At 36.4% G+C, this 15475-nt stretch overlaps 1 protein-coding gene across 1 annotated transcript in view; it reads left to right on the top strand.

Moving 5' to 3' along the window:
• Positions 1–15475, top strand: part of LOC107730921 (ankyrin repeat and BTB/POZ domain-containing protein BTBD11-B) — a 74787-nt gene that overhangs the window by 44824 nt on the left and 14488 nt on the right. Inside the window, exon 4 of the mRNA XM_016541879.1 lies at positions 6682–6825. Within this exon, the coding sequence (XP_016397365.1) occupies positions 6682–6825 (144 nt within the window). The remainder of the gene's footprint in view (positions 1–6681; positions 6826–15475) is intronic.

The raw sequence follows: 15475 nt of genomic DNA, 5'->3' as shown, positions 1-15475 counted from the left end.
GTAGATATGTGGGGTGTGTTAGAACGAGCCGTTTTAGGGGGGCGTGGCAGAGTCTTAACTTTGATAAAGAATATCTCTTTGGTTTTGAGACTTTAGTCTTTGCAACTTCAGGGATCTTATCTATGCACAATCAGCTTGTAACACTCCAAAGAGAAAGGAAAACTTGAAATCGCATCATATGACCCCTTTAAGGCAAATGTTGTTTATGTGCATGTCAATGCTGTTTTCATTTGTCGTCTCTTGTATTCACCTAGTGTTTTCTTGTCCTTAATATGTTCTAAGTGCCTTCAGGGTCAATGTTACATGTGTTGAATACTAATACTTATATCTTTGTATACATTAGTTTAAAGGTTTGGGGTTGGTAAGAATGTTTTTGAAAGAAGGCTGCATTTATTTGATCAAATATACAGTAACAACTGTAATATTGTGAAATATTTCTATATTTTAAAATAACTGTTTTCTATTTTAATATATTTTAAAATGGGATTTATTCCTGTGATGGCAAATCTAAATTTTCAGCAGCCATTACTCCAGTCTTCAGTGTCATGTGATCCTTCAGAAATCATTCTAATATGCTGATTTGGTGCTCAAGAAACACTTCTTATTATTGTCAATGTCGAAAACATTAATATTTTTCTGAAAAGCATAATAATTTTTTTCACGATTTTTTAAAATGAAGCTTAAGTAGAGCAGCATTTATTTGAAACTGCAATCTTTTTTAAAGGGATAGTTCACGCAAAAATGAAAATTCTGTCATTAATTACCCTCATGCTGTTCCAAACCCGTAAGAAATTCGTTCATGTTCAGAACACAAAGTAAGATATTTCTGGTGAAATCTGAGAGCTTTCTGACTCTGCATAGACATCAGTGCAAATAAAATGTTCCAGAATGGAAGTAAGGACATCGTTAAAATAGTCCATGTGACATCAGTAGTTCAACCGTAATATTATGAAGCTACGAGCATACTTTCTGTGTGCAAAGAAAACAAAAAGAATGACTTTATTCAACAATTTCTTCTCTTCCGTGTCAGTCTCTGCCGCCATTCATGAGAGTACCATGACACATGCGTGTGATGCTGCTGACACAGGAGCCTGCGTTCTGACGTAGAACACGCATGTGCTGTTCCTTGTTTTCAAGCAGAGGAATGCACACACATGCATCGTGGTACTCTCGCAAATGGGGGCTTAATACCTTTCTCGGCCTGGGAAAGTTTCAGTTGCATTGCTGTCTATATAGGGTCAGAAAGCTCTCAGATTTAATCAAAAATATCTTAATTTGTGTTCAGAAGATGAATTAAAGGGTTAGTTCAATTTTTGGGTGAACTAACCCTTTAACATTAAAAATGTCTTTACTATTTTTTTCTGTTCAATTTAATGCATCATTGCTAAATAGAAATAGTCATTTCTTAATGTTTTGAGTGCATGTATGCTGTATGTACAGTTGCTCAGTGGGAATATTCGAGGGGTTTGTGTTGACCGTTTCTCTGACAGCCATGCGTGTCTTAAATTCAAACAGACACATGCCGTCAGTGACAAATCCGCGGACTGATCCAACTTTCTGATCTCCGAACAACTTGGAGCAAATCCTTGGGGATGATTCCAAAAACCATTAAAGCTCTGCGGTCAGCCAGTACTGGAGACAGACTGCGCAGTCACACGACGCATGTAGACACCGCTGCATCCCTCTCCTCAAACTCCTCCCTCCGCTCCCCAGAAATGCAGCATTCCTAGTTATTATTGCCATACATGTGGACTCCATCTGCTTTGGGCTGCCAGATTTCAGCATGTGTGATTTAACCTATTACAAAACTCTCTCAAACTATTGTTTCAGTTATCCGCTATATGGTTAAACTGATCTAGGAGGTGTTTATCTAGTGCACAGGATATAATGCCATCGTACAAGTCTCTAGTGTGTCAATAAAATACCATCTTGCACAAGAAATACTGGATATTATTTTACTTATGTGTGGGTTTAACCTAGCATAGGGGTTAGTAAAGGAGTTGACCAAGTACATAGCTGCGTGGGTGTTGTGGGTGTAGGTTTACATGGTGTGACTTGAATCACTTTCTAGCTTTTGCATACTGGCATTGCACTGTGAGAAATCCAGGGAGTTGTTTTTCCACATTTGTACTAGAGAGAGACAGAAAATGTGTGAGTGTGTGTGTGTGTGTGTGTGTGTTTTCATCTGCATTCTCAGGCTAAGTGAGCAGGCCAGGCTTCACAGGCCTTTAAAATAGATTTAAATACAGACTCTAAGCCCTAGTGAGGTCAGCGGCATATCCACACTCGGCACGCGTGCATGGGAAAGCTGGGAAAACTCTGGTATGTCTCAGCGGATCCTCCCCAAGTGTACAGCGCTGTGCTAGCTCTTCTAATGTCCCCTTGTCAGCCTGTCAAAGCACTTTTGGTCGACTGGTCCACTGTGAAACATGTGATAAGTACTGTAATGGAATTCTGGCACCCTAGAGGTGAAATGCAAATGATTTTATAGAGCCTTCAATCTGAGCCAACCTGTGGATGCTGTGTTTTTCCAAACCAAAGCCTCAGGTTTTGGACAAAAGTGGTGTGTTGTATGTTGCCAATGTGAATTCATTGGGTTTTGACATTGTTACAGGGCACTGACGCCTGCACACCCACAGTCCTCAGCTGGTTTAAACCTGGCAGACGCCTTCATTATTCCTTCTCTCTTGTTCATCGGCTTGAAACCTGCATGTATTGAAATCTGCTGGCCTAGGCTTGCTTGAATAACGGTTTTCAACATTAGATAATTTTTCAATTTTTTTATTGAATATACAGATCTACAAAGAGCAACCTGAGATATATTTTAGACACCTATAATATTTGAACACTTACACCACACATAAAATGCATACATTTTTAATTGAATTAAATAACAGAATATTAAACCAAAGTTTTCCCCAATTTCAGTTATTTTTACTTTTATTTTACTTAATTTTTTTTGTGCTGCTTTCAACATTTGACCATAAAGTATTCATAAAAAAATTACTTTTGGACAAAATACATTACTTTTCAAAAGTTTTTATATCAGTATTATTATTATTATTATTATTATTTTAATTGAATTAATTGAAAAAGTTAATCTGACAGTAATCACATTTTTATTTTTACATTTGACCATAAAGTTTCTTAATTTTGGATAATATAAACTACTATATACACTACAGTAAAAAAAATTTAAGAAACTAATGATTTTATTCAGCAAGTGTAAAGTCATTTATAGTCTTACAAAGGATTTCATGTATATTGAATCTGCTAGGTTTGCTTTTATAAAAGTAGTTTTAGAAGTCAGATTCTGCGAAAACCCTCTGCAATTTGAGGTCAACCTAAAAACTTTATTAAAAACTAACTACATCACAAAGTTATGACTTATTACTCATATCATTATTATTCACTTATTATTCATAAGAACTCACTCCAGTTGTAATGTGGGCTCTATACCAAACCACATCCCCAGATCAAGGAGGTCTGTATCTTTTAGGTCAAATGTCTTAAATGAATCCAGTGATGTCCAGCAGACAGTCAGAACAGAGAAAATGCATGTCATACGTTGGAAAAAAAAAAAGCTGGAGTCTCTATTTTTCTCAGTCTACTTATGTCATCATAAACCGAGCTCCTTGAGAATAGAGACTTTGCGGTATGTGTATCATTTTGGACACACTTTTAATGGTTTCCAAACCCACAGGCCTTTTGTATAGCGAGCTGGAGTGAGAGAGGTCTTAATCTGCAGTGGCATCACTGGCAGATACTGCACACTTGAAGAAGACGAATAAGGAGCTTGAGGGAAGAACTTTTCACTTCATGACCTGGCATCATGATCATTTATTTATTATTATGCAGCATTATGCAAATGCATTTTCACACTGGTCGCCATAACTCATTACAGCCATGAGTGAAGTGGGTATGAATGACAGTATGGTTTCAAGCCTTAGGCTTTTAACAATTACAAAATAAAAGACATGGAAAACATGAACATGAAACAAAACACCACATTACAACCCCAAAATATTCTTATATCTAACAAGGTTATTGTTGTGAAATTTTTTACTTGTGCTATTTTTCTTTAAAATAAATGGTACATGTCTTCATATTTTGTTATCTGATGCATTGACCTTCAAAAACTATAAAAAATATATTTTCTGGAATAAGCCAACTGTAAAAGCCTGCCATAAAATGTTTCTCTACGTGTGAAGTCTTTATAGCCTACTGTAATTTGAAAAGTTAACCCTGACCGATGTTTGAGGAAGTGGAGCTGAAAGGTAAGCGAGCAAGATGCCAGTCTTACCACCCGTTGCTTTAAGTGTTTCAGGCTGGCTGTGCATGAGCCTGGCACACTCATCTGTCAAAGAGACACGCTGAGAGTTTTAATAAGAGCTCTGGACTCAAGAGATTGTAGGGAACAAGGGGGAATTTTGCGCCGCTGTAGGATCTTATACACCTGTCAGTCATTCTTCATTGAGCTGAGGCAAGGGAAATGGAGAGCAAGATCTTATAATGAACATTTATGAACATCTGCAGGGCTGCAAATTAGTTTGTATTAATACATGAATACAATAGCACTAGTACTAGGCCCAGGACAGTGAGGTGTGGTCTTGCATTGCTAAACACCTGTACTTCCTCCCATGCCGCAGGCAAGTAACCATCACTCCACCCCTGCCTTGTCTCCATGGCAACCTAGTTCAAATTCTATCAGGATGCACCTTATTTTTTTTATTCCTCGTTGAAGCAAAACACTTACTGTAAGATGGACTGAATGATTTATAACAGCAATTATATATGGGTGCATTTTTTTAATAATAATAACATGCCTTGGAAGACCTATGATGAGTTTGTCGAGCAATATATTTACATTATGATAAGCAACATACACTGCCGTCACATTTCCCAGGGTGAAGCTGATTAGCGATTTACATCATTCCCGCTCTCAGGCAGGCCCCTAAAATTACATTTGCCTCACAAGTATACGGTTCAAACGAAAGCCCATCTGTCTGTGGAGGACAACAAAATAGAGTCATTTGTTTCTGCCACATCATAATTTAACACGCCGTCAGCTCGAGGAGTGTTTGGCAACAATGGAACTGATGGGAACACAAGGATGAGAGGGAATCCAATTTTCGAGGAGCCCAGCCATCCTGTTAAAAACAATAACCACAGTGATTCAGACACTAACGGAGTCTCACCTCAGTGGTTCAGCTGTGAGCCGGGATGAAAAGCTTTGTGATGGTGCAGTAGTGCTGAACAAGCGAGCCTTCAATCTAATGTTGATTTCAGGGACGCTGTGTGATGTAGAGTCTGTTTCATCGGTACAATTGTCATTATTGAAACATTAGCATTAAGTTATATGCATGTAGACATCAGTCCGTGTTCCACAAAAAGAGGACAGCAGTTCTTTACAGTAATTGCTGGTTGTCCAGAAAGGTGATACACCTCCCTTTCTCCTTGTGAGCAGACAAAACAAGTGGCTGGCCAAGTTTCTCACCTGTTAACGCCAAGAAGGGAGTCCTGGAGGACTTGTTATATGGCTTGCCTGCTTATTATTATTAAAGAAGATAGTCCATCTAAAAATTCAAATATCATAATTTGCTCACCCTTATGTTGTTTCAAACCTATATGACTTTCTTTCTTCTGTGGAACATACAAGAAAATATTTTGATAAATGTTGGTAACCAAACAGATTTGGTTCCCATTGACTTCTGTTTTATGGACAAAAAGCAGTGAAAGTCAATGGGAACCAAAACCAATTTTTCAATAAATTTGGTTACCAATATTCTTTAAAATATCTTCTTTTATGTTCCACAAAAGAAAGAAAGTCATATGGGTTTGGAACGACATGAGGGTGAGTATTATAGAGTTTTCATTTTTGGATGAAATACCCCTTTAAATGAAGATGATGATCCTCTGCAGTGAATGGGTGCCGTCATAATGAGAGTTCAAACAGCTGATAAAAACCTCACAATAATCTACAAGTAATCCACACAACTCCAGTCCATTAGTTAGCGTCTTGTGAAGTGAAAAGTTGCATGTTTGTAAGAAACAAATCCGTCTTGTCTGAATCAATTAAAATTGTTTTAAAATTAAGCTGCCGCTTCTTGCCAAAATATGAGTCCATAATCCATAATAACGCTCCCTCCAGTAAAAAAAAAATCCAACCCCTGTTGTCCTCATCAAAATCCACCAGCATATTTGTTTAATACTGTTCGCTTGTAAACCGTGCTTGATCTGCATATTTATTTCCTGATTCAGACAAGACGACTTTTTCACTGGAGAAAGCAATATTATGGATTGAGGACTTTAGCCAGAAGCAATGGTTTGAAGTTTTCACGATTTTAGCCGGAAGCAACACCAGGGGTTTTTCAGTGGGACAGAAGTCCTTGTAGTCCTAGTATTGAGCATTGAGCATGGTGCTAACAACAGCAAGGTCATGGGTTCTGTTCCTGAGGTGTGTTTGTTTCTGATATTATTATCATTCTTATTATATAATTGTCTTTAATGTAGTTGCTTTGGGAAAAATGTCTGCCAAATAAATGAATGTTGAATTACACTTTTATCCCAAGCATTTCCTGGGATTTGAACCCTTGGTCTTGGCGATTCTAGCACCATGCTCTATTGATTGAACTTCTGGACCTGTAAAAGTTTGAGTTTTTGTTTAATTCTTTTGTGCAGGAATCCTCAGTTTGCCGGACTGTTTGAGCCTGCATAGGAACCAGCAGCGCTCGAGTAAAGCTGGAGATGCCTACAGTCAGTCCGAGCAGCGTACTATTGAGCAGTCCCTGCTGGCCACACACGTGGGGAGCATCGCTGAGCTCAGTGAGTAACCAAACGTCTATTTTTCAACACAAATTAAAGCTTTTCTTTACTTTCCCAATAATTCCTTGTTCAGAAAAGCAGAAGCCACCATCATTCTTTGGTTTAATACATGTTTGTGTTTGTGTGTATGCAAAGTCACCTGTTTTAAGCATTTTACTCAGTAGTTCTTCTGTCGGGTGATTTACAGCTCTGTTTGATTTGCATGTAGAGCACATTTTCAGAGTACTCAGGAACAGCTGCATGATGGTGTGGACTGTTTAAAGAAATACATTTCGATGCAAATTCATTTCGTTTGAAGTAAGTATTAGCCCCAGGTTGCAGTCATTTTACACCAGAGTGGTATGTGTTTACTAGTAGGAATCCATCTGCTCAGGATTCAGGTCTCTCTCTCTCTCACCTCAAGCAGGCCCTTAGCTCTCAACATCCCATACAGCAAAATCCACTCTCGTACAAGTGCTATACACTGTATTTGATTTCCCCATGAATTTAATGCACTGCTTTTCATATATTGGTTTTTAAAATGGTCATTGTTATCAGTAACTCAGTTGTTCATCAGAGCTTTTAGTTAAACAGCATGCAGTTTATCCCATGTGCATCTCCATCTGGTTTAACAATATGTATAATAATTAATATATATTGTATTGTATTATTAATGATTAATAAGAAATAATAATCAACAAATATGTAAATAAATAATTCATGTATAATTAGGAAATTAGGCAATTTAATTTATAATTTTGGTTGTGTTTATTTTTGTTATATGTATATATTATGTGTATTTTAGAATATTATGGAATATTATATTATTATATATTATTTTATATCTATATGTAGATTTATTTTATGTTTATTTACAAATATATTCTATTTAAAATGTTCAAAAACTAATATACGTATACATTGCATTCTTGCATTTAGTTACATAATACATTTTGATTGGTCTTCTTTCTTGCATATTTTTTGCATATTCTTGTCTTCCTTGCACATATTTATCCAGTTATAGTTGTTTTTATTTTACTGCACAGTGACGTATGATGTGCAGCCGTCCGAAAACAAGATGCATGCTGAATGTCATGACAATGACAGCATTTTAATTTACACAGAACCAAAGCCTAAAATTTAGTCTCGTCTACAGCTTTAACACGATTCTTTTGCAGCCTTGCAAGCACCGGTATTTCCTTCTGGAAATGCAAATCTAATTAGCTGTAAACCTCTTTTACTTAAGAGACTGGTCATGTAATTCAATATATTTTACAGCAGTAATCTTGTTCTATTCTTGAGAACATCGATTTTAAACGCAATACTATATGTGCTGCAGTACAGAAAGAGAAATCTTTGTAGCCACAACGCCTGCCTTATATGAACTCGGCAACAACAAACACTAAATTCACATCAAATACAACAAATAAGCATGGCCCTGTTTAATAACTGAGAAGTAAATGGAAAACTTCTCATAGCAAGACTGAATGCGCAAAATGCTGCTGTTTGTTCCTTCAGAATTGTCTGTGCTCTTCAAACCTTAAATATAAAATATCCATTAGTACTTTTTTATAGAAAGCCATATCTATATCTGTGTATACGTCAAACACAACAAAAAATGGCGGCTACCCCTCCTTCCCCATCCACTTTCATAGAAATGGAGTAACCTCCAGACATCTCAACTCCAGTATGGCCACCAGTAGTGCGACCTCTGATCCGTCTTTCGGATGAGACGTTAAACCGAGGTCCTACTCTCTGTGGTCATTAAAAATCCCATGGCACTTCTCGTAAAGGGGAAGGGGTGTCCGGACAAAAATTGCCGCCACTGGCCCTTGTCTATCATGGCCTCCTAATAATCCCCATCCACTTGATTGGCTCTATGACTCTCTCTCCTTTCCACCTGTAGCTGGTGTGTGGTGAGCGCACTGGCGCCGTTGTCCTGTGGCTGCCGTCGCATCATCCAAGTGGATGCTGCACACTGATGGTGGTTGAGGAGAGATCCCCCCACATGATTGTAAAGTGCTTTGGGTGTACAGCAATACACAATAAAGCGCTATATAAATGCATCATTCATTCATTCATTCATTCATTAATTCATAGACTCAGTATCCATGGAGATTTCCATAAAATGCTTCATCTATTTCCAGTTCTATTTCTCTCTTCTGTCTGTCTGTCTGTCTCTTTCTCATGGACCTCTCAGTGACCCTGCAGGGGAAGTTGAGGGCAGTTTGAACCCTGGTTAGGGACAGCGGTCTTTCCCTGATTTACACATTCCGTATTCCGCCCCCAGCAAGGGCAGGAACAACAACTGTCACATAGAGGATCTTTCTGCTTTTGGACAGTCACAACAGAACACTCTCACTCAAAGGGCAGAGTTTATTTTAAGAGAAGGCTGAATTTGCAAAATGTAGATCTAATTATACAGCTTTTAATGATATAAATGAGTTTTTGTGTATTGCTGATTTTTTTTTTTTTTACATCCTGATAGATTTTTTTTTTTTTTTTACATCCTGACATTTTTGATAGCAAAGATGAATTTAAAAACATTTTTTTCTGCTTAATATATTTTTGTGGAAACAGAGATAATTTTTTTTCAGGGTTCTTTGATTAATAGAAAGTTCAAAAGAGCATTTATTTGAAACAGAAATCTTTTGCAACATTTTAATTATCTTTACTCTCACTTTTAATCCTTATTGAATAAAAGCATTAATTTTTTCCTTTATTTTTAAATCTTACCCTGAACTTTTGTATATCACGGTTATCACAAAAATATTAAGCAGCAAAAAAATGTTTCCAACATTGGTAATAATGAGAAATGTTTCTTGAGCACCAAACCAGCATATTAGAATGATTTCTGATCATGTGACACTGAAAACTGAAGTAATGGTTGCTGAAAATTCAGTTTAACATCAGATAAATAAATTACTTTTTAATATATATTAAACGTAAAAACAGTTATTTTAAATTGTAATTCATCAGATAAATTCTTGTTGAGCATAAGATACTTTTTTTCAAAAACAAAAATAATTCCAAATTTGTGACTGCTAGTGTATTACCATAGCCGCGGGAACGTATTTTGGGGGGTGTGGAGGTTGGTCACATGACGAGAGTGATGCGAGACACTATGATCCTATGATGATGAACTATGACACTCATTTCTTCGTTTAATATAAGCGAGTTTGTCTTTGTTGATGCTGCGTTTTCATAAAAAATAAAATAAAATAAAAATGAATAAAACAATGAACCACAAACTAAGCATTTGTTTTAAAAGAGGGAAATACCTTATTTATTTGGGTTACAAAGCAAGTAGGCCAGGACACCGGCCCTCCAGGACCGAGTTTGGGCACCCCTGCTATAGCCTATCCGTCTTATTCATTTTGTTAATAAAATGTAGATGTTTAATATAGGCCTATGCGAATTTGCCATTGTACTATTTTATGGCTGATGTGTTTTAATTAATAGGCTAATGATGAACCACAAACTACGATTGTTTTAAAGAAAGGGGAAATCCAAACACCGTTTAGCCTATTTATTTATGTTATAATGCGGGTAAAACATATTTTCCTTATTCATATTGTTAATAAAAGTTCAAAGTTTAATATAAGTGAATTTGTCATCGTACTGTTTTATTGTATAGCCTTTATTTATTATTATTATTAATAATAATAATGAGCCACAAACTAAGCATTCGTTTGAAGTAAGGGGAAAATCCAAAAACCTTTTATTTATTTGTTACAACGCGGGTATGTCTTATTCGTTCTGTTAATAAAAGTTTTATGTTAAATATAAGCTAATTTGTCATTGTAGCATTGCTGATGTTGTGTGTGGGATTTTTTTTCCATTAAGAGTAATACTGAATCAACCTTAAGCATAAATTTTGTTCCAAGAATAGGAAAGATCTAACGTTAAAGATCAAAATAAGCGCTGCAGATGCGAGAATGCGAGATTGGTTGCTGCTGAGGTAAATAGACGCTCTCGATCTTTCTCTGCTGTATCTTTGCAATGGTTGTAAAAATGGTCGTTAATTCTTGATTTGGATACGGCACAGACATGTTACAGGTAATAAAATGATCAAAAAGTCATGGCAACAAACGACTTCCTAAGTCAGTTTAAGTTGAAATGACTTTCACAATCAATTTGATTAAACTTAATTCATGTTTTACTGTTGCTTATTGTCAATGTAGGCTAAAGGCCCATTCACACCAAGCACGATAACTATAAAGATAACGATAAAGATATAGTTCTAAAAATCGTTCTCAATATTAAAGAACAGCAGAGTCCACACTACAACTATAACGATAAAGGCACAGAGAAACAATATAGTTGGAATCATTTTCAGAATGATTTTTTCCAGCTGATGAACGATACAAACATTGACAGCCAATCAGAATCCATCCTGCTATAACGAGCTCGAGAATTTAAAGCGGCAGACGCGTATGCGCTTAGAATAAAGAGACGATATCCTTCGCTGGTGTGGACGCTAATATCGTTATCTTTATAGTTATCTTTATAGTTATCGTTCTTAGTGTGAACGGGCCTTTAGGCTACTTTTTTCTATGAATTTTAATGAATATACAAATAAATAAAATTAGTTTTATTTATTTTTTGTTACAAAATTGTAATTTATTTATTTTTAACACCGCACCCTCAGCCCCCCATTTTTTTCTTGGGCTACATGCCAGGGGGTGCTGCAGCACCCTCAGCACCCCTACTTCCCGCGGTAATGTGTATTTCGTAATGTATATTTATAATTGTGTTTAAGTACAATGTTTATAGGCTTTTGCAGTAGAATCTGGGAAGTTCAAAGCTGTATGTTATTAAATTGGAATGGAAGGCATTCAGACTCTCAAAGTCATTGCCTTTCAGCAAATCGCTGTAAATCTGAAGTACATATGACCTTTTGTAGGCTTGTCACGTTCGTATAGATCCAGATGGAGGCCTGAAATCTACTATTCCATACAGTAATTGTACTATAATATAATTACACTCATAAAATCCCGTAACAGGAGATCATGGCGATAGATTAAATCTTATTATTATAGTACACAGGTTTTTATGAGTCACTCATGAGCAAGTTAACTAGAAGACATCTCTCCCTGAAGAGCACTAAAGAGTCAAAAGGTCAATGCATTAGAAGCCTTTTTTGTCACATTCTTGTCTCTTAAAATTCCATTGTGTCCTTGAGTTAGCAGATCTTGTTCCTTAATAATTCCGATTTGCATGGAAGAATACATTTTCTGACTCTTACTGGGGTCAATTTTACAGTAATGCAGATTGAGTAGCTATTGCTTTCTGTATAGAAAAGATAAGTTGTGGATATTTAAATGTAGTTTCTATTATGTACAATAAAAGCTAATAACTAAGGGACAAATGAAGTCCAGAAAAGCTAAGCTCTATTGCACTTTATGGGCTTTCTCCTACATACTACTTTTTTGTTCGTGTAATGGTTTGTTTGATCTAAATAAGACCAATTCTCTGCTTTCAGCATTTATGTGTGTGCGTGCAAAAACTTTACCTTGGGCTATGGCAGTTACTTAGCCATTAACAGCTAATTGGGAAACGTACATTTGTTGATAGTCATTTTCACATTAATCTGCACCAATTCTAAAAACAGCCCTAAAGGAGAATCGACTCTTATGCAGAATAAATAGCTGTTTAAGTGTCTTACATTAGGCTCTGTCTGAATGAAACCTGCACAACAGTCAGGAGTTTTTTTTCTTTCTTAGGTTGGCCAGACACCAATAAAAGACCTTCATTGCTGGATTGCCATCACTGAGTGTTTCCATGCCGCCCATAACATTTTTTCCCCCTGTTTTCCTAAAAGTTCCTGTTTCCTCCCATAGCTCTGCTAGTGCATGTATTCCCTCTTGCTCCATAAAACGCTCATTACATTTCATTGCTTCATTGCTCTGGAGCACCGCTGGTGCCCAATGACTGGTTCTTAATTGTTTATCTACACGTTTCTTACAGGATATACAGTAATTCTGGTGAGCTGTGAGTTTTCTGCCACAGAAACTGTAGTTGTAAACTTGATGGCTGCTGAGATATACATTTCTTTGGCATGTCTGGAAAAGCCAACCTCATTATGTACAGTAGGTGTGATGAGACCCAGACCAAGTCTTTTTAACAGAAGAATAAGAGAAAACTGTGGGTGAAAATCATGAAAAGGTAAATATACAGTATCTACAGTCCTTTAAATATATGCAATAAAGAAAGCAAAACTCAAGTGGTCCTAATATATAAAATATTATTAACATTTTAAAATATACTTACATACATGCACACAAAATGTGCTCAAATGTCAAAAAGTCTTATGATTATTGTCATTATTAAAGTTATTATTATTTTATTGTTTTAATCATATTTATTATTTTATAATATTAACAATACTACATATTTTTAGTACCATTTAAGTTTTGTTTTATTACATATATTTAAAGTAGATACAGTATATTTAGTTAATATATCATTGTTTTTTTATTTTTTGCATTACAGCAATAAGAAATGTGCTTAATTGTGTGCTTAACTTATGTTTTGATTTTGATAATGTTTTCAATAAAATATTTAATAATTAAATGTAATATTTTATAAGATTAATAAATAAAAATGAAAAAGTATATATATATATATTTATTTTTATTTTGGGGAAAAAAACAGTTTTGATGTTATACCCATGACACACACACACACACACATATATGTGTGTGTGTGTGTGTGTGTGTGTGTGTGTGTGTGTGTGTGTATGTATATATATATATATATATATATATATATATAGTTTTGATATTATACCCATGACATGCAATTTTTCAGACATTTTTAATAAAACAAGTACAGTTAATCCAACTAATCCCAGTCTGACAGTTAAAAAAGACAAAAAATCTGTTCTGTTACGTAAAGCCAAGCAGAGCACCTGCCTCTCTCATGACCTTTCCTTGATCATTTATGTCGTGGTTCAGAGAGGACAGCCAATCGATTCTGCTCAGTTTTCACAGTAAAACACCATTCTGCATCCTCCATTCCCAACGTCTCATTCTCAGTCTGGTGATGAAGGGCACCTTCTCTGCTGTTATGGATGAGAGTATCATATTTAACCCAAGACACTCGAGCAAAAAGAAAATCTTCTGCAGCTGCTGTGTTGTTATCTTACATGGCCATGCTTATTCATACGAATAGACTACAGTACCTGTAAGATGACTGGCTCTCTTGGTAATGAGGTTTACAATCATGACTAATAGACGAAGACCTTTTGCCGTCGCTGTGTTTGTTTAGCTGGTTAATCTTGAGCATATCACTCAGTCAGTTCCTCTGCTGCCCCTCTGACTTGAGGAAATGTCACACGCTATCATGAATAAGAGATGAGTGTCGGTCACGGAAGTGCCCCAGGTGGCTTCCAGCCTCTTTCCTCCCCTTGAGAGCCTCCTGCCACCACCTCCGACTGCTAACGCTGTGTGTTTCTCTGCTGACAGGTGTATTCTTGCGCTTTATTGTTTTGTGTGTGTAACTGCCACGGCTGCTGATAATGTATTCTACATAATCCTGTAATTATTGTGTGTAATTACAGTGCATATCTTTGGCCTCCACTGTCAGATAGTCCACATAGCTTCGCTCAAACTCATCAGTATTCCCTCTTTACAATGCCTGCATTCTTGGTTTATTCTGTCATTATTTACTCATGCTCATGTTGTTCCAAATCCAGAAGAAGTCAACTGTTTTTGTCCATACAATGAAAGTCAATGGGATCGAATAAAACATTGTACTTTCGTTTACTTTCATTTAGTGGACAAAAAAAAACACTAAAACTTTTTTCAGAATACCTTCTCTTGTCTTCCACGGAAGAAAGAAGGTCATACAGGTTTGGAACATCATGAGGATGAGTTTTTAGGTAAGCTATTAATGCAATCTCGCATTTCATATTTATTTTGCGTTTCGGGGAATTGGTGGCTAATTAATTTGAAATATCGAATTAATTTATTATATTAAAATTAATTTTAATATCTCATTCATGCTTTTACAGGTTAGAGGTGAACCTTTATGCTTTTCTCTAAAAAACGCACATTTTTGTACAAATTCATATGAAATCGTCACCTTGTAAAAAAAGTTATGTTTTCTCTTGAGTTCAGGTTGGCTATTTCTTTAAATCTGCAGCCTTGGCAGAGGAAATACAATAGTTAAACAAGTTGTTTATTTCTCTAAATAAATGCTCATCTCGCACAGGCGGCCTTGTTAATTCATTGGAGTAACAGAGATGTGAAATGTTTTAGAGAGAACAAGTGCGAGTGCTGCAGTCATTTAAGTTGCAGAGCAATAGATGAGGCTGTTTCTCAGCGTTCCTTTCAGAGCAGGGGCGTAGAATAGATTACGCGGGGGACGCGGGGGACGTGTCCCCCCCACTTTTAATATCACGTAAATTCGTCCCCCGCACTTTTTCGGGCAAGTGTGTTCGCATAGAGGTTTTCAAGAGCCGGTGTGAATAAATATAGATTTAAATTCAAAGAGACAGGATAGTCTGTGCATGATCTGATGTTTTATTCGGACCCAGAATAAGGCGAGATGAACATCACGGAGCAACACTCATACAGTGTATGTTTCATTCATACTCGAAGCCAGAGGGCGCTCTCGCGCAGAAAGTCAGAAGCAGAAAGAGGAAATCCCTAATATGGACAAAAGC

This window comes from Sinocyclocheilus rhinocerous, unplaced genomic scaffold, assembly GCF_001515625.1.
Source record: "Sinocyclocheilus rhinocerous isolate Xijiao unplaced genomic scaffold, SAMN03320098_v1.1 scaffold2806, whole genome shotgun sequence".
NCBI classification, from domain to species: Eukaryota; Metazoa; Chordata; class Actinopteri; order Cypriniformes; family Cyprinidae; genus Sinocyclocheilus; species Sinocyclocheilus rhinocerous.
The sequence above is the reverse complement of the archived record's forward strand: the minus strand, read 5'-3'. Positions and strand labels throughout refer to the sequence as shown.